The 21,441-nt window shown below is 35.2% G+C and overlaps 1 protein-coding gene across 5 annotated transcripts in view; it reads left to right on the top strand.

Moving 5' to 3' along the window:
• The window catches only part of LOC127848227 (polycystin-2-like), a 49,046-nt gene that overhangs the window by 927 nt on the left and 26,678 nt on the right, over window positions 1-21,441 (top strand). For 4 of the 5 annotated variants that reach the window (XM_052380554.1, XM_052380552.1, XM_052380556.1 and 1 more), the window contains exons 2-5: window positions 13,813-14,079; window positions 19,761-19,874; window positions 20,202-20,329; window positions 20,693-20,949. In XM_052380554.1, the coding sequence (XP_052236514.1) occupies window positions 13,813-14,079; window positions 19,761-19,874; window positions 20,202-20,329; window positions 20,693-20,949 (766 nt within the window). The remainder of the gene's footprint in view (window positions 1-13,812; window positions 14,080-19,760; window positions 19,875-20,201; window positions 20,330-20,692; window positions 20,950-21,441) is intronic. The other variant, XM_052380557.1, reaches the window with a different exon arrangement.

The following is a 21,441-nucleotide window of genomic DNA, read 5'->3' as shown; positions in this document are numbered from 1 at the left end:
TGATGATAATGACAGCGATGTTTTCGGTCGATAATGAGGATGTTGTGATGATGATGACGACGATGAGAATATCATCATCATCATCGGCCAATAAACATCGCCATCATCATCATCACAAATATTTTGTTATCATCATCATCATTATCATCATCGTCGGCCGATAAACATCGCCGTCATCATCATCTAAAAACTTATCATCATCATTATAACCATCATCATCGTCCGATAAACATCGCTGTCATCATCATCCCAAAACGTTTGTTATCATCATCATCATCATCATTATCATCATCATCATCATCACCACAATCATCAAACCCCAATCATCATAACCACTGTCATCATCATCACCACCACCATCATCATCACAATTTTTTTACCATCATCATCATCACAAATGTTTTGTCATCATCATCATCACATATTCATTTTACATTTTGTATTTTATAATTTGTTTCATTCAAGAGATTCAACAAACTTGTACTTTTTTCATTTATTGGTATACTGACAGGATTTTTCAAAGTAATATTGAAAAACATAGAACAGCATTTAAATTTTAATCCAACTGTAGCATTTTGACAAGACATAATATACATATATACATTCATTTTAGTAGCAGCCAAAATATCCCAAATGTGCTTCGTAAAAAGTTACCAGTTAATGAGCAAATGACAACAAATTTCCGGTAGAAGAACATAATCATCAATCACAAAAATAACATAACAGGTTTCCAAACACCGATATACATGTATATTTCACCTGTAATGTCTGTACATGACATCTATGATATCATACCAACCGATTCCACTAACACGCAAACGCAGCCATGCGTTTGCCCATTTTGGCCCCTTGATGATTTCTTTTATTGCCGAAATAAGACCGCTGTTTCTGCCCGCTCTTGTTAATAGGAAACGAACGCTAACAGGATTTCTGTTACTAGTATCTAGTCCAATATCCGGCCGAATGTAAATTCTAGGTGTTTGCAAACTCATTGACCTTATTAAATCTCTAAAGGGTTTGCCGACCTTCGCCAACACAAACTGGATTGACGGGTTTGATTGTATGCAGAACTTAAAAATTTCAACTTGAATGTGAAGTGGTAACATCAGAAATGGAAAAGTCGTTCGCTTCTGTGCCCTCCTATTGTTTATCATATCTTGAAGCTCTTTCAGGGCTGAACACACAGAGACGTCACCGTTGTCGCCAGAGTCACCGTTGTCGCCGGAGTCACCGTTGTCGCCAGACGCAGCGTTGTCGCCGGAGTCACCGTTGTCGCCGGAGTCACCGTTGTCGCTGGAGTCACCGTTGTCGCCGGAGTCACCGTTGTCGCAAGAGTCACCGTTGTCGCCAGACGCAGCGTTGTCGCCAGATGCAGTGTTGTCGCCAGACGCAGCGTTGTCGCCGGAGTCACCGTTGTCGCCAGACGCAGCGTAGTCGCCGGAGTCACCGTTGTCGCCGGAGTCACCGTTGTCGCTGGAGTCACCGTTGTCGCCGGAGTCACCGTTGTCGCAAGAGTCACCGTTGTCGCCAGACGCAGCGTTGTCGCCAGATGCAGTGTTGTCGCCAGACGCAGCGGTGTCGCCGGAGTCACCGTTGTCGCCAGAGTCACCGTTGTCGCTGGAGTCACCGTTGTCGCCGGAGTCACCGTTGTCGCAAGAGTCACCGTTGTCGCCAGACGCAGCGTTGTCGCCAGATGCAGTGTTGTCGCCAGACGCAGCGGTGTCGCCGGAGTCACCGTTGTCGCCAGAGTCACCGTTGTCGCCAGACGCAGCGTTGTCGCCTGACGCAGCGTTGTCGCCAGACGCAGCGCTGTCGCCAGAGTCACCGTTGTCATACGACTGTTCTAAGCGTGATATTATGTCCTTGTACACGCGTTGATTGATACGGATACTAACGTAATGCATGCCAAATCCTTCTGGGAAATACCCCAATGCAATTGTTCCAACATCACCATCGAACTTTCCATCTGCTGACACAATTGATGAGTGTTCTAGTCCTCGGGTAGAAACTACCAGGCACTGCAAATTATATTCTCTCATAAGTGCAATGAGCGTGAGGTTGTCGCCGTATGTCCCATTCTTAGACATATTCTTAACGTATTCATCAAATGTTTCATCATAGACAAAAGTTTCATAGAAATATCTGTTTTCTACAATGTGATGGACTGCTTCCTTACGTAAAGCATCTACGTCTTTGTATATACCAATTTTACCAAGTTGATGCGATATAGCAGCAAATTGACAATTTCCATCCGGATTTGGGTCCATGGCAATATTCACCCCATCCAACAACTGCAGATTTTCATGGTGTGTTAAAACATGATAGTACTTAGTTCTGTGATTTTGTTTCTCTGAGCGGTTCTGTTTTAATGAATGTTTTTTAATTTTTCGTTGTTTCTCTAACGCAACAGTTAGGCTAGTCATGTTTTCGACCCCAACCGATTTGCTTACGAATCCAAGTTCGGGTTTGTTCGGTACTTGAAATGACACGATATAAACACCATTTCGTTTTACTTTTTCTACCTTGCCTTCGATAACATATCTTTTGGTTGGCACCCTGGATTTTCGAAAGGGATAGCGAATTAATACTGTCTCTCCTACTTTGTACTTGCTTGGGGAAGTTGCGTTTTTCAACAGCGACCTGTAAGCCTTTTTATTTGCTCGCCGTATGGTTTTCTTTATTTCACGAGAACTATGACGTTCTTTGGTAAAAAAATGACTTCTTCCGTAGTAGGCTTCAAAGGGCGTGAGACCCCCAAGAACTCGTTTGAAACTTGTGTTTATGGCATAGGCTAAATCTTGAAGCCCTTCGACCCAGTTAAATCCACGTTTACTTTTTGTTGCAAATAGAATCTTGGCCTTTATAACACTGTTTGACCTTTCACACTTGCCCTGTGATTGAGGATGATACGGCCTACTATTGATCATTTTGATGTTGTACTTGTTCAACAAAAGTTTCATACTAGGGCCTTTAAATTCCAGTCCGTTGTCACATTGGATGATGTCAGGGGCAAGGTTAACCATCAACACGTCCTCTAATGCCTTTGCAACTTCACGCGAACTCTTCGTTTTCAGGGGTTTTGGCATAACGTACCTAGAATAAACGTCCACGACTTGTAGAATATAACTGTATGTGGACCCCTTGTAGCTAACACTTTGATTTTTCATGTTAATTATGTCAATCTGCCATCTTTTGCCTGGTTCCTCTTCTGTAATTGTCTTTGGCTTTGGCTTGTTTGTAAATCTCGGATACTTCTCATGGTAATACTTGCTATTGTACAGTATTTCAAGGATAGCTTGTTCCGAGAACCCCGTGTAATTTACTTTCAGTTTGTTGTAAATAACCCTTGCTCCACATCCTTTGTTTTCCATGAACATCTTTTCAACAAATCTAGGAAGATCTTCTTTCACAAGGACTTGCTTTCCGCCACACAATAAAGAACCCCGGTCACCAAGCTCGAAGTCCTTACGTTTTCTAATCATGGCCAAACAATTATTCTCTTCAGGTGTCCGTTTCTTCACAGGGACATCGAACGATCCGTTTAAACATCTGACAATAATGTCGTACTTCGACCTGGGCAAGCACCCTAATTGCTTCCTTTTTCTCCTAATTGCTTCCTTCATCTGAAATAATATAATAAGTTATTATACATTTATACTTCATTAGTTAATAGAGCTTGTATTGAACACCGCGTGTCGAAAACGAATGTCTCACGACATGAGCTGAGCTAAAATCACTCGTCTGATAGCTCCGCTAAAATTTACAATCCGAACTTCCGGGCAATATGCGCAATGAAAGTAGCAAGTACTTCATGTAAAGTTTCATTGAAATCCAACCGAATTCAAATTCAGGGGAAAAATAGCGGGCAAACTTATGGCGGTCAACGGACAAACGGTCTGTAGAAACCAATGCTACGTGGATGGAAGGGATATAAAGAAGGGGCCCTGGGGGCCTAGGTCGCTCACCAGAAGTCACGACTAGGCAGGGTTCGAAGGTCAAAGACCTATAAACTCCATAAAATTTAAAATGTTCAAATCTACAGATTACAGGAGCTCGATCTGATTTTGGTGGAAAATACACTTTCGAAAAAATGACTGTAGCTTAAATATTTTAGCAGTTTAGGAGTTACGCACCCGGAAGGAATGCCACGGACAATTGGATAGACGGACGGACAACTGCAAATGCACTCTGAGGGGGGGGGGGGGGCATAAAACATAAAAATCAATGCATGTTAAAACATCAATGCATATTAAGACAACTGAAAATTAAAATTATGTACAGTACTTACTGTCAAGAATTCTTTTGAAGTTTGAAGAAAGTTTGGATTTCAATTCTTTCTAGTCGAAAATCACAACTTTTCTTGCCGACCGCCAAGTCAAATATGGTTACTGACTTCTGAGTAAGACTCGTGTGCAAAATTCCCGCCTTTTTAAAGCGGCACGTTATCAAAGAAAAAATCGGAAACTTCAAAGCTTTGTCGGCTTCTCAGCAATATGACGTCGGAACGACAAATCAACTTTACAAAGTAATGTTTAGGAATACAGTCACACCTGTCTAAAGCAGCCAGTCAAACATCCTTATTTTTGGAGAGATATATTCATTTAAAAGAGCTCAAAATCTCTTAAATCGGATTTTGGTGAAAATACACTTTCGAAAAAAAAAGTTTTAAAAATTTGAAAATGATCTCCACGAAAGTATCTGGCCCGCCCGGGAATCGAACCCAGGCCGCCTGCGTGCCAATCTGACGCGCAACCGACTGAGCTAGCCGGCGAAACAGTTACGACGACGACGACGACGACGACGACGATGATGATGATGATGATGATGATGATGATGATGATGATGATGATGATGATGATGATGATGATGATGATGATGATGATGATGATACTTTTGTCACTTCCAATATTAGGTTAATACAATGTATTTGAGTTTGAAAAAAAGTTTACACATCGGCAGACTATTTCATTTATTAAGAAATACATAATTTATGTACCATATACGTAGGCCATTTTCATTTGTATGAGTTTTTTTGGTATGTACCAAATACGTTTTGGCGAGCATAGAAAAACTTATTCCAACCGAATATGGTACAATGTTTGTACCATATTCGGTCGAAAATTGTACCATCTTCGGTCCGAGTATGGTACATTTGTACCATATTCGGCCGAATATGGTACAAATGTACCATATTCGTTTTTGTACCAAATACGGTCCGACAATGCATTCGGGAAGGTTATTGACGATATGGCTAATAGTAAAGATATCTTTAATAGGATAAAATTGAAATGTAATCAATAATCTATCATATAAAATACGTGTGTACAGCAAATACATGTACTTCGTGAACATAAATAATGCATCGAACAAACTAGTTCAAACATCTATAAATTATGTTTAATTGTACATTATAGTCCCTGTTACAGTATTTGTTCGCGCACAAACAATTTAAATTTTATAACTAAGGTTCTAACTATCTAGCCAGAAGATCTCTCTTAAGACACAAACAATGGTTTAAAATGATAATTGTTATTGACGTTTGCGTCTCCGTCACATGGAGTTGAAGACCTTAGGCTACAATCGATATTTACGATTGCTACCATAGTATGTAAAGGTAATCTGCCAATAACGAACTAAATATTTCAAAAATTGTTTATTCATCGCCTAAAGCGCATTTAACCGTTGAAAAGCATTTATAGTAATTATAAAATTGAATAATAAATATGCAAATAATAGAACGAAGTCATTATACTATAAACCATTAGGCGGTATGAATACTTTCATGAAATTAAACGAGCTACGAACTGGAAAACGGTGTTTAATGCATGTTTGAAATGTGTCGCCCAAAATTAGCCTGTCAAGTCCGCACAGCCGATACATGGTCGATGATTTCTTATTGAATGAATTTATTCGTTGAATTAAAGTTTTTTCTAAAAGCCTGTCAATGTAAAAATGGTCAACCCTGATTTGCATTTGCGGACTAAACAGTTTAATTTGTGATAACACTGTCCACTCATTCATTGAGCCCATTTTTCCAAGATCGAGGCTGAACTGTGTGTTTTTTAAACGGCAGTAAGAGTTTTAAATCATAATTTCAATAGTAATATTCGTTAGGAATGTGGACTGATGTAGATTGTTGCTTCCGTGAAGTCTTCTTTTCGGCAGGCGACGTGCAAAACCATGTCAACTTGGTTGATGCTGTTTAACATTACCGTCCAAAAAATTATTACAGTAAATATGCACGTAAATATGCACTGGTTGTCCAAAAGTAATCTTAGCGCTCATCATTACAGTCGTCGTAAAGTTTTATAAATATGTGCATTATACCATTAACGATTGCAAACTTTATTGAATATGACCGTTTAAAAACGCTTGGTTTTGATGTATTTAATAAAACAATGTATCGTTTTAACGCATATCCGTTTTCAAAGGGCAGTGTGAATATGTCCGCTTATAGAACACCGTTTTACATAGTCTGATTATTCACACTCAACACATGCACAAGAAAGATTGCATACATTAAAAAAAAGAAACATAATTAGATGTATAGGCACGAATTCAATACGACTATGCAATAAGTCCCGCGTTGCGAACATGGGCGACATACGATATGTGGTTAACTCCGGACCACTCGATGCATTCGCATAGTCTGGGCAGGAGCTACCCTGTCCGAGATATAGGCACGCAAGGATCCAATGGTATATCTGCAAATACACTGTTTGGATATTTCCTCAAGCTGATGTTTGCATCATAAATATACTATTGGTATACAGGTTGCAAATTTATCAAACTATGTCATTTTTATCCCTATGCTCCTTATTGGAGCGGGGAATAATGTGAAACTAAGCCCAGAAATCTTAAGCATATTCTGATCCAGTTTCAGGATGATGGTTGAAAAAAAATACTTATATTGTTAACAAGGTTTAAGTAGGGCCATAAACACAAAACTGTACCAACCCCTGTCGACCATGATTTAAAAAAACGGACTCATTTTAAACCTCAGTGATTAAAAGCAATGTCTTTAAATATAATTACCTAGTGTTTACCACACCAGACTCAGTTTGAAATTCCACATAGATTTTATTGGGACAACAATTCCTATCATGTTTAATGAAGGTTAAACAACAAGAATGGCCACTAGAATGTTAACAAGGTAAATTTTGACGATGCACAATGCATGATTCACAACGAACGATAGACAAAATGGGATCACAAATGTTCACCATTAGCATGTTGCCATCAGATGAGCCTAAAACAGAATGTATAATTTTAAGCTGGAAATGCTTAACAGCAATTTTTTTTATATTGATCAATTTGTTGTTTGAAATAATGTGCAACGTAAACTACCTGGCAGTATGAGTTGTGTAAGTCCAACAACCCAATTATTCACTACACTGTCTGTCGCCGCAGTGAATTTGAAGCAGCGTGTTGTTCCACTCAGAAGAATAATTTCAAATTCCTCGTCTTTCAGTGCTTTTTTGGTTCTTGAACTCTCCACACGTTCAATGTTGGCAATTTTTTTTTTAATGGAGCAAATGTGAGGCAAGTGCGTTATAAGAGATTGCTAACATAGCAAGATTTTTTTTTAATTCACTTTGAGTGTTTAGTCATTAAATAGCACATTTTCTAAACACTTTTTGGAGCTAGACAGGCAATAACAATTTAAATATTTTTTCAATGTGACAGGAACACAAAACAGTTATTTTTTTCTTTTTAATAGACAAACTGAAAACAATTGATACCAATAATGTCAAAGAGTTCAATTCATGTGAAGTCCCAGGGGCCTCAAATCATTTCAAAATGATGTTTAATACAGATTAAGCTTATCTGATTAAAACAAGAGCTGTCTCCATAGGATGACATATGCCCCCGAAAAACGCTTTGATAGAAGTTATGAGCATTTTTCGAAACCTAAACCCTGATTTCGAATCCTAAATGCGGACCCTAAGTTCAAGGTCAAGGTCAAAGGGGTCAAAATGTGTTAGCGTATGGAAAGGCCTTGTCCATATACACATGCATACCAAATATGAAGGTTACATCTGAAGCGACGAAGAATTAATGAGCGTTTTTCGAACCCTAAACGCAAAGTGTGACGGACAGACAGATAGACGGACGGACAGTGCGATCACTATATGCCCTCCTTCGGGTGCATAAAAAATTTACCAACAGGAAATAGTCTGTGTATTTTTAAGTTTTTCAGTCCGTTTGCATTATGTGAAGACCCAAAGTGTTTCCTACACATCAAACTTATAACTTGCTAGATTCACAGATTCAAGATCTCTTAATTATAGCTGCAATTTCCAGCTATTATATTAATTTTAAGATATTCAATTTTGGTGTGGTCATCTGTTGTTGGTAGAATTCGGAGTACTCTGAGAAAACCCCACCTGTTCAGTATGGTGAACGCCAGCCCAACACACTTGCCTGTTCAACCAATAATGCAGATCTCAGAACTACCGGCATAAATTAAATGCTAATCAAACATGTTTGCCATCAGTACACCATTTACTCACTAATAATCATACTTAAATCACATTATATGTATGCATTTAATGTACAGCAGCTTCTTATCAAAACATTTTATTCTATTTACTTATAAATGCCGTACAGGAAACTGCTTATCAATTTACACAAAGCATTTGATATCAACTGCATTTTAAATAAAACCAAAGTTACATGAAAGTACATTAGTTTATAATAAATACAACATTTATCAACCTGATAAAATGTATGAAATTTACTAACCTGAGAAGTTCTGGTGATCATTATGATGTGGTGTCCAATTACTGTGTTCTTTGTCTTTTGAAAGCTTCAGTTGTCCACGTTTGCTATCAAAATGCATCTCAGAATGGTGTTCCATGTACAGAAAATGATTGATGACTGAAAAATAGTTAAAAATACTATTACATAAATTTAACATCAACAAAGTTTATATAATTATACATCATCCGAATTCATGCCTTTCCAGGCATCCAACTTGCCATAAAAATCTTAATGTGCCATCCCAGATGTTTGCCATCATTAACATGAGCCACAATAGACATTTGCCGTATCTGACATCTGCCACTATTTTCCTTTGCCATCTCTGACATTTGCCACCATGGACAATCAACATCAAAAACATTTGCCACTTGGGAGCTTTTCTATGACTGTCATTTGCCACGATCGGTATTTGCCATCACAGACTGTGGCCACTAAGGAAATGTTCAATCACAGACATTTACCACCAAGCATATTTTTCATCACAGGCATTAATTATGCTTTTGTGGAAATTTCCAAACATATACATTTGCCATAACAGACTTTTTCCCCCATTGAAATTTGTTATCACGGTCATTTGCTACTGTTGACATTTGCCAACACATACATTTGCCATAAAAGATATTGCCCTATTGACATTTGCTAAAATCAATACACATGCATAATACAACAATTAAATCAACAAAACGGATTATGATACCTAAAAACATTATTTACAAACAAGTTTCAAAATAATCTATATATTTCTGATATAAACCAAAGCTTGACAATGTGTGAAATACAGTGACTTTCATATATATCTCTACACCGAAAAGTGTTGATATATTTAAATTGTTAATTCACTAGATTAAAAAGGTGGAAGTTGTTTGCTCCACCTATTTCCAACACTACAGCATCTCTAAAATGGGTTTCCTGCTGTGTAACCATCATGAAATCTTTAGTTGATAAAGGGGAATAACTATTTTTATATAAGAATATTAACAAAGGCACATAACAAACTTTATTACAATTTTCTTTTGGAACAATGCAAGCATGTTTGAATGATATATGCGTTCAAGGGACAAATGTGTGTCTACAGACAAATGAAGAGACAGATGTCCACGGTGAATCCAGTATATTGCTGCTCCCCCTCCTCGTTCATTTTTGGGGTATAGAGAATATAATTAAGAGGCACGTACCTCGGCAGGCTTGAAAAAAAGAACAACGTTGGTTTGCCAGCTAGGAGAGGACAATTCTTGTCATTAAATTTTTCCACCAAATCAGACACAAAAATGAACTCTCCATCAATTGGCATCAGAGCATGATCAATCTGGCCACTCTTGCGAGAATTTGCCTGCTCATTACTATGGGTGCTTATCATGACTAGTAACATGTCGCAAGAAGTAGTGTTGATTTGTGCAGCTGCGTCATCTATTACTTTATTCATTTCATCTTTGTCGAAGTTCTTATCATGTTCATTGAACTGCTCCAAACCAAGTTGTCTTGCGATTTACTTCATGTACTCCAAGTCTTGTGAAGCACCACGCCTGCTTGGAAGGTTTGTGTTAAAAGTTTCATTGCAAATCACGACAGCAATTCCTCTAGTTCCTTTGCCTTCTGGTAACAAAGAATACGTTGGCATGTCCATTGTGCTAGAATGAATCTGGAAGACAAAACAAACAATGAAAAAAATGTGGAAAAATACTTGATGAACACTTATTCCATTTTTCATCTTTTTTACCACTTTGCTTTTGGAATTGGTTTGTTTAATTGACTCGAAGATACGCCAGGAAATACCTGATCAGAAAGGAATATTGTCACTCTTTATATACTCCTAGTATAGTCCATAAGGGGCTATTTTATAAGAATATATAGAAGGCCAACAAGAGTATTGTGGTTAGCACTGGTTATTGAAGCAGAGCTATTTAATACATGTTTTATCAACCATTAAATATGGACTAAAACATGATGGTTTTCTGGTGCTAAAAAGTATAGCTCTCAGGGGCTGAACAAGGATATTGTCAAAAATTCAGGTTTGTTTGATAAGTAAGTGTACACTTGATAAGTAAGTGTACACTAAGTCTTTTAAATAATGATTCATCATCATCTTTCCCAATATTCTTTTCCATCCAAAACATATTCCAGATTTATTTATAAAAAAAACTTATTAATTCCATTGTTCAATGACTTAATCTGGTCCAGGTATGAGGCCAAGTTGATTTTTACTGGACTTAAAGCCACAGTGTTTTGTACTGACCATTCCTTATCAGGGGTCCATAATTGAATTATGGATTATGATAAGAATCTTTCATTGTGATATGACCCATTTGTGTTTAGTGTATTATATAAATTATTCAATAACTGTTACCATTTTTTTTGCATTATTTAATACATATCATATGTCATTTTTCCTTCGACTTCATTCCCATTTGTATGATAGAACAGTTAGTCAACCAGTTTAGAATAACCCGGCAAAAAACGTTAATTTTTTTTACCACAATAATTTTATTTGGGATTTAGTGTCAACGTGAGAAGATGTAAAAACAAGAACTGTCAGAGGACAGCGCGCTCGACAATTCGAGTGGGGGGGGGGGGAAGTGTTGTTTTGTGAAAGTAAGAATCAAATGTGATCATAAATAAAGGAGTTATGGCAATGTAAGCAAAATTTATTAATTTGACCTTGAGAGTCAAGGTCATTCAAAGGTTAAGTTCAAATTAAACTTGTCAGGTACAGTACCATCATGATAGTAAGAAAGTAATTGAAGTTTGAAAGCAATAGCCTTGATACTTTAGAAGTAAAGTGGATGTAAACACAAAATTTAACAAAATATTAAAAGTTACTAATACATAAAAGAGCCATAATTCTGTTAAAAAGCCAACCAGAGCTATGCAACTTGCCCTGTACAGTCCCCTTACAATAGTAATCGAGTTTTCCAAGTCTGAAAGCAATAGCTATGATACTTCAGGAGTAAAATGGACCAAAACACAAAACTTAACCAAATGTTCAATTATCAAAGTATATAAGGGGCCATAATTCTGTCAAAATGCTTGATACAGTTGTCTGCTCTTGTTTATAGATTGGGATCATGTTGGTAAAGAAGTATGCAAAATATGAAAGCAATATTTCAAAGAACATAGGAAATATTTGGGGTAGTACGCAAACTTTAACATAGATGTATCAATAATATGCATATTCTAAGTATAAAAGGGGCCATAATTCTTTCAAAATGCTTGATACAGTTGCCTGCTCTTGTTTATAGATTGGGGTCATGTTGGTAAAGAAGTATGCAAAATATAAAAGCAATATGCCAAAAGACATAGGCCATATTTGGGGTAGTACGCAAACTTTAACATAGATTTATCAATAATATGCATATTCTAAGTATTAAAGGGGCCATAATTCTGTTTAAATGCTTGATACAGTTGTCTGCTCTTGTTTATAGATTGGGGTCATGTTGGTAAAGAAGTATGCAAAATATAAAAGCAATATGTCAAGGGACATAGGAAATATTTAGGGTAGTACGCAAACTTTAACATTTGCATTCTAACGCAAACGCCGACGCCGGGATGAGTAGGATAGCTCCACTATATTTATTTCATATATAAAAGTCGAGCTAAGAAAGGGTACAATTTATTTTGTATGATAACAGGTAAGGCCAGACGGCATATGCAGTTTTTTGTAAAAAAAATAGTCAATTAAAGTGCACCCTTCGTAAAATTATTAAAAATCATTCAACTTACAGAATTAGTATTTCAAAACATTGTCATGGTATTTGTTTTCAATCGGCAAACAGTTTATTTGAAAATAATAAAGCCGTCTATATCCATATGCACATTTCAATCAGTTCAGGTTAACTTTTTGCTGCATTTATCCCCCCTGTAAGCATAATACAAAAGCCTTCTTGCTAAAACTTTGTTAATTTATTCCTTAATCTAATGCATACCTTAGACACATATCATTTTGTTTTTATTGGGGCATTATGGAAAATTAAACACAAATTAATCGGAACTGCTGACTATTGGGAACTGGTTGACAAACTGTAATTCAAAGTTCTCATAAAGGCATAAACTGAAACATGTAAAGTATCCAAATATTAAAAAATATACCAAACTGTACACAAAAAATAATTTACTTTTTATATGTTATTCATTTTACTTGCAAAATAATTAAGGTTCATGTTTTTGCTTCAGGTTTCTATGGAATATCAGAAATTATGCATTTCTCAAATAAAGCTGATAAAATGTACCAGGAAAATCTAAAATATTTAATGAAATTGTGTTTGTTCCTACATCTATGTATCAATTTACTGTTCGAGAGCCAACACTAATGAGATCTAAAGACCGACTGAGGTAAACTGTTTTATCCTTGTATAACCCTTATAATCATAACGGACACGAACACGGAACAAGGCAAATCTAGCTATGCAGCTGCAGCGAAGGTGTTTATAAAGCAAAACAGGTGTGCGCTTTCACACAACATTTGCATTTGAGACAATTTACATTCCTAAAGACTATTTGTGTGCTATAGGGAAACTTTAATTGCGATAGAAATGTCACAATACTGAAAAAAATCACCTTTCTGAAATCGAAAGTAACAGCTATGGAAAGACCCACATAAAAATTACGTGATTGTCGAGATCCGTCTTGCAAGGCGATTGGTCACGGAATAGGTACATGGTTTAAATGAAATCTTGTATTTTACTTAGCAATAAACACTGGGAATGAAGGCGCTCGGGTCGAAAATTTTTTTTGTTTGATATTTTTTATTTTATTATTATTACAATTATTGCATTGCGTATTTTAAACTGATCGATGTAATAAGCGATATACGTCATCGATCAAAATTTCAGGATCGCTATGGAACTTCTGCTAGTAAGTGATCGATTTTAAATCAATACTGTTTTGTATAAAAGGCTGGTCCAGCGACTGAACATTAGAATACGCGGCAAAGATACTGAGGGAAGCGTTACATGTATTAAAATTATATTACTGGTGCGCGATTTACCTGAGACAAAGTTTACAAACTTTTAGAACTTTGGTCCACATTTGCTAGTTTTGGAATCATCATGTCAGGAGGTGCAAAGAACGCGAGGCCCTCAAGTGCCTCGTCCAGGGAAGCTTGGGGTAATTATGGGGGACATGCCAGGCCAGACAGTCAGTTTGATTTTGGCCAAAAAGGTATAAGGAACGATCCAGACTTGGCACCGGCTGCTATGGAAGATGACGCTGCGTACATAAGCAATGACAAGCCCAATGGAAAAGGTTCTACTGTTGCCACAACAGGATCCAAGAAAAACCCCAACGAGTCATGCTTCGGAAAGATTGGAAGCGGAATAAGATGTAAATATAAACTTTGTCTTTTATTAGTTTTAGTAAAATAATGTAATTTATAGTCATCATTAAGAAATCTATTGAGATGTTTTCATATGGCTAAATAGTATCTTTTTTGCCAAATTCAGTTCCAAAATTTAAAATTGATGGTTCATTATTTATGTGGTTTTTATGGAGCTGTTGAACATGGAAATAAAGAGTTCTGAAGTTGATATATCCAGTTTACTTTTATCGTAGGATTTCCTTATTTCGAGCATGACCTAATTTCGATCACTTCGTTTATATTAAGAACGCGGCTCTCATGATGACGTCACACACATGCGCTCCGAGTACTTTGTTTTACAAAAAATTATAACGCTTCAAAATAATTACAGACACAACTAAAAAAGGAAAAAAAACCTGTTTAATTGCAATGATGAATAAAAACTTAATGTGCTTTGTTTTAAAGTGGCTACAGTCGTTGATATACCGACTCGTTCCCTTCAGTCTATAAGATTATAATGGAGGGTGTAGTATGTGTATTTCTTCTGCTCATAGATGGGACCCATACTTTTTCTCTGGGACCCATAGATTTAAAACCTATGAGTCCCAGGGACTCATACTTTTGATTTCTAAAATTATCACTGCTGAATGCTGAATTAAAAAAAAAGCCTTTGATTTGTGCAAAAACAAGACTAATAATCAATTTGTTGTACTCTTATAAAACTAACCTTAGACACTGCATGAAACAAATGTACATTACTAAAGAATTGCTTTGAGCGATTTGTATTGTCCCAATAGAGAACAGTACTTGTACCATCCCAATTGGGAAAATGAGCGCGAAAAAAACCTGGAAATTGGTAACATTCTCAGCGTGAGGTCTTCATATTGGGAAATTGGCGTGTTTGATTTTTTTCTCCGAAATAATTTAAAACTGATATCTTAATATTTTCAATTTGTCAGTTTTACATTTACTTAGGTTCAAGCCAAAGAGCTGCATATGGAAACTAACTAAATGTTTCATTTTAATTATGAAAATAAACAAACAAATTGTTTATGACAGCATTTGGCATTTTTTTGTATTTTCCTCATTTGGAAAGTGCCGTTTTTCGGTACTTTATCAAGAAGGAAAAGAAATCTGAGCTTTAATAACTTTTAATAAGGTGAGTTTTTCTTTTGACCAGGGGTTTGTGACACAGTTGACTCGGGTAAAAAATATCGCCCCAATTCAGCTACATGTGTTTGTCGTTTTTATTTTCAAGTCAATCCATTAACAAACAAGACATGTACCTCTAAACTAAAGCACCTGACCATTTACATTTCGGTTAATTTATTTATAACAGTTGAAATCCAATTAATATTAATAACACATAATATAAATAATGATTATCATACAAGTTTTTATAAACTCTGCATAACCATTTTTCTTATATAAATTATAGTTTACTATATTATTAATAATAATAAAATATTTCACATACACACATTAAGTAATAAGTGCTGAATAATGCAATTCAAAACTTATTATTTAATTTTCGTATGTGAAATATTTTTTATTATTAATATTATAGTATACTATACATACTTATATTCAACATTAATTGAGTTTGTATGGTACAGGATTGTGTTGTGTTTTTTTTGTAAAATACTTAAAGTATAACACAATTAGATTTGTACATGAATGTTTGTTGAATGTACAACAATTATATGCATGTCAGGCCTTTTTCTGCCTATCTCACGGGTCCGATAGTCGGACCCATTCCCAATGCCAAATATGCATATATTTTCCTAATTCTCAAAAAAAATATTAAAAAAATCAAACAATTATTTAAAGAAGTGTCTTATGACATATGATTATTAGACTCTATATCTCAATTTTAATTTTTAAACAACCTACAAAATATATAATCATAATTTATATGATTGTTATCCAAAATGACTGGAAAACCCCCTGCCCAAATAAGGTTTTTGTCGATGAAAATTCTTCCCAATTTGGAAGATTTTGCAACTTGAAAAATCCCAAGTTTGCTAGGTGCTTTTTCCCAAAATAGACAGAAAAAGGCCTGCATGTACCCATCAAGTAGCTGTACATGGAATTCTTTGTTTATGAACTTCTTAATACTGTATGAAAAGCTTTGCATATATATATATATATATATATATATATATATATATATATATATATATATATATATATATATATATATATATATATATAATTTTCTATGTATATATGTAATATTCTATGTTAAAAATAAAATTTTGCACTGAAAAATTAGGAAAAAAAATCAAATTAATATAATGCAATAAAATGTCATATATTTTAATATCTTATTGTGTATGTCTTATTTTATCTGTAAAATAAATACTAAAATAACTTTAAATACTTTTTATATATGCAAATTGTTTAAAGAATTTGCTACTTCACCATATGTAATTTGATTTTTAGCTCAATCATTTTTTGTGAAAGCTAGAGCTGTACTTCTCAACTACTTGAGAAAAAAAGAGCAAGTTTCTGGATAAATTGACAAATTCTCTTGAACTACATGTTCAGACATTTTCTTTATGGTGGCATTCTGTTGAAGTGTGTGACTGGCTGCTAATAAAGCCTATCAACAACATAGTTTTTAATATCTTAAAAAGAGTCATTAGTAAATTTAAGATGCTTTTAAGCCTCAATCTACATACTCTGTTTACAAAACCAGTACATAATTATTTATTAAATGTTCTTATAGTGATACAATGTTGTTTTTTTAATTAGAAAGTTCTGCTTAAAATTCATTAAGCGTTTGCCTATGTGCGAAATATTTGACGTCAGAAAATGTACCAGTCAAATGACAATAATGGTCTGATCAATTATTCAGCGAAAAATGTCACAATTCTAAAGCCCTGCTTGACTTCATATGATCTGCTAGTTATTTTATTGTTTGTTTCTCCCCAAGTCTAGAAAATATTGATTTGTCAACTGGTTACAGAGGCAGGGACTATGGAAATTGTGGTCCTAGGTTCTTGCTGATTGATTTTTCCTTTGATGCTTTGAAATTCGGACTGAGACTGATTGGTTTTGAATTCTAGGTGATTTTATCCGTTAAAGCCAATATAGCATCATACTCAACAGGATTGTTATTATGAAAGCTGTATTGAATATAATAGCAGATATTGGTATAAAAAAACATTTATTCTTCTCTAGAAATATCGTGAAAAAATGCCGAGATTTTTATCTTAAAAATGCCTTATCTTTTACAAAAATATTAAAAAAAAAATAATGATGAAGGCATACATTTAAATTATTTAAATAGGCAAATTTTACCAATACAAATATAACTATTGATTTAGCAAAATATTAAAATGTACATTTAACTATAAAGTTAACAAAATGCATTAGACACTTGTGCAAAGTCTCTAAAAAGTTGAGTATTATACTTCATGCTGTATCTACATAAATATGCAAAAAATCTTGAATATGTTATTGGTTATAAAAATGTATAAGCTATTTCATAAAAGGAAAATTTGGATCGCCATGCAATAGATTTTGAACACAAGACGTAAATTACCTTTAGCTTAAAATTTGTAAGGATCAACTACAATTTTAAGTTGTCAAAATTATGAATGTCCAAGTTAAAGGCTTAGTCAGTCTGTTTCTACATATTGTTGTACTATTTTATTTTATATAAATACTCTGAAAAATGCACTCTTATAGATCAGTATGCTATTAACATACAATTCTGAAGTTATCTTTTTGGTAAAATTGTAATAAAAATGATGCTAGTCTGAATTATTTGCAGGAGAAATGTGTTAAAAATTATAATAAAAACATGCATCTTTGTATGCATTTTTACTAATTTGTATAACTAATTGTTTATTTCAAACATTTACGCATTACCAGTTAAAACTACATGTGTACGAGGTATTGAAAATAAAGTTGTATCCATTGGGGTTTTAAAACTTAAATTATTAATGTACAGTGACTATAGTCCATTTAAAAATCACCTGTTATTTCAGGTCTGAATGTCATAATTGTACTGGGTGTTCATAGATATTCAATAATGTATTGATTTTGTCTTTGTATTCCGACTTGCTAAAACGATTACATTGGCTGCCAGTGCAGGCAAGAATAATGTTCAAGGTGCTTGTCATTGTTTTCCGGGTCGTAAAGGGCACTGCGCCAATTTACCTCCAATCGATGTTTACACATGCACAAGGCAGCTACCGCTTGCGATCATCAGTAGGCATCAAGTTCTGTGTGCCAAGGCATAGAACAAAGATCGCCGACAGGTCACTTGCAGTGGTAGGGCCGAAATGGTGGAATTTGCTTCCCGGACATTTGAAATCGGCTGACTCGGAAACAACATTTAAGAGCAAACTCAAAGCCTACCTATTTGAGCGATTCCATAACACTTAGATGCGTTCTGTAACCTGCAAGCTCACTAGAGGATATCTAAATATGTGTACATAGGACGTTTTGTGAAGCGCAATAGAATATTTATAGTTTTTGCGCTATACAAGTGTATTTGTATTTGTATTTGAACAAATAGGGATAAAGAAGTGAGCCACAGAACTCTGTCCGGCTGGCTTTATGTATGACCGTGTGTTGGTAAATATGGGCTGATTAGTGCTGATATTTTGTTAAACATTTGTCCATGGCCTGCTTTTCAAGTCTCTTGCATATTCAGCACTTATGATTGCATTTTTCAGATATGTGTCATTTATGGCACATATATTTTGTTAAACAGTTGGTTAGTGACTGGGTTTGTACATTCATTAACATTGACTGTTGACGGTGCAGTGTCATCAGGAACATCTCACAGGGTTCAACAGACATGATTTTTGTGAAAGCCTATTGTGATTAAGTGACACCCGCTCTGACCATTTTTGTAGATTTAAATTACTTTAAACCCGCAAAAATCCCAAATGTTGTTAATTGGTTGATACATAATGATGAATTTGAGAATTATTTCCGAATTGAGTTAATGTTGATTAGTAACAATCTTTGAAAATCAATTACCATAATTGTAATGAACATGTGTGCATGCACACATGTATGAGTATTTCCTAATTCTTGAATGGTTCAAAGTTCTTTAATTTTTCAAAAATTAAAAACACTCAGTCGTGCTTCAAATTAAGTGTGACAAGGTAAATTATTTATTTAGTTAATGCAATGAATAACACTACATGTAAGTTAGTGCTATTTGACTCATGCAAAAAAATTAGTGTTGCATGATTTTGACACATTTGTTTTCCACAATGCAACTTGAAAGGACCAGAAATGATCATTTATGGAAATAATAAAGCTTTTGTGAAATTGTTTTATTCATTATTATGATAAATAAGCCATTACAAAACCTTACACCTGCATTTAGGATCATTTCAAGTTACTTCAGTATTTTGACCATTATCATTTTTATTTTGACCCCTCATTATTTTGAGACCTTGGGTCATGTTGACACCTGCAGGCTGAAGGTGTACAAAATCTACTGAAATCTCTGAACCTTACATTTGCTAATTATTTGGTTCATCAGTCATTAGTTAAAATCATCTGTCTTTACCAAAAGGTTACATTTTTGTCCCTTAAGCTCAATGGACTTCGTATAAGCTTGATTCTTGAGTGCAAAATTATGTTAATTGCAAGTAAATTGCAAGTAGTTTGTGTCTATGAGTAATATGGTCTACTCAAATCCCTGATCAATTGCTAGATGGTTGATTATTGCTAGCCCTGTGGGCCACCCGCCAGACAGAGGATGTGACTGGGGACCGAGAGCTGCATGTGAAAACCACCCTGAGGGAGCTGCTTATCTATCTGGCCTTCCTCATCATCCTCTGTATTGGTAAGTCTAGTGTTTAAATTACTTTTATGTGGAAAACTGTACGAATATTTGTAGTACGAGAAACAGCTTGTCTGGCTTATACTATGTAAGTGCAAAAAGGAAAATGGTAACGTTTATAATGATTATCAGATCATGTTTTAGATTAAATGACAACATATAGATTCTGTGTAAAAGATACAGTAAAAAAGTAAAATATTTTCTCTTGATTCATTAACAGTTTGTTATAAGTACGGGTAAATGACTGCAATAGTATTGCTACATATGCAGCACTCACATGTTTTTTAATAGCTTAAGTTAATTTCGCATCATTGGCAATTGTGATTTCAGTGACCTTTGGCATGACTGGGACCTCCATGTACTATTACACAAAGGTGATGTCGGACCTTTTCCTGGATTCCACCTCGACATCTGGAGGCAGCTTCCGTACCATCACCAGCGTGGAGGACTTCTGGAAGGTAATCACAGATTGGTGTTTCTTTGTTGAAATACATGAGGATTCTCTAATAGAAGAGAAGTTCATACACATGTTTACCTGTGTGTCCAATATGTTTGTTTTAAGTATACATTTTTATGATACGATTAAGACTCATCTTACCTTGGGTGATTCTGATCTTTAAAAATCATTTGGTTTGAGGTTCCAGGTATATGGTTCATTAATCCAAGAAAAAATATTAAAATTTGCTGAATCATAATAATATGTTCAAGACTATAAGTTACAGCATTGAATTATTGGAGCAGATAAAGTGGAAATTGTGAGAGTTCACTTACCTAAATTAGTAACAACATTTCACAATAGAATATTTACCTCTACCATCCAGTTTGCCAAGGAGCCATTGCTGGACGGCCTTTACTGGGAGTCGTGGTACAATAACCAGACGGTCCCAGATGAACAACTCGGCTACATCTATTACGAGAACAAGCTGCTCGGCGTCCCTCGGATTCGACAACTGCAGGTCCACAGCAATTCATGTGTCGTCCATGCTGACTTCAAGGACGTGATTCGCGAGTGCTATGAATCCTACTCGGAGAGTGTTGAAAACAAAGAGGCGTTTGGTAAAAAGGACAACTACACTGCGTATGTGCTGTCTTTTTATCTAGTCTCTAGTTAAACAAATGTCTTTCATTTTTAGCTCGACTATTATATATGAAATATATATAGTGGAGCTATCCTACTCACCCTGGCGTCGGCGTTTCCGTTAGCGTTAGAGTTAGCGTAAGCGTGCAAATGTTAAAGTTTTCGTACTTCCCCAATTATTTTCATTGTTCCTTGACATATTGCTTTCATATTTTTCATACTTGTATACCAACATGATCCTAATCTATAAACAAGAGCAGACAACTCTATCAAGCATTTTGTCATAATTATAGCCCCTTTTCCACTTAGAATATGCAGCAAATGTTAAAGTTTTCGTACTACCCCATTTATTTTCATTGTCCCCTGACATATTGATTTCATATTTTGCATACTTGTTTACCAACATCACACCAACCTTTAAACAAGAGCAGACAGCTCTATCAAAAATTTTGTCATAATTATTGCCCCATTTATACTTAGAATATGCATTTT

The sequence above is a fragment of the Dreissena polymorpha genome, chromosome 10 (assembly GCF_020536995.1).
Source record: "Dreissena polymorpha isolate Duluth1 chromosome 10, UMN_Dpol_1.0, whole genome shotgun sequence".
Taxonomy (NCBI): domain Eukaryota; kingdom Metazoa; phylum Mollusca; class Bivalvia; order Myida; family Dreissenidae; genus Dreissena; species Dreissena polymorpha.
The sequence above is the reverse complement of the archived record's forward strand: the minus strand, read 5'-3'. Positions and strand labels throughout refer to the sequence as shown.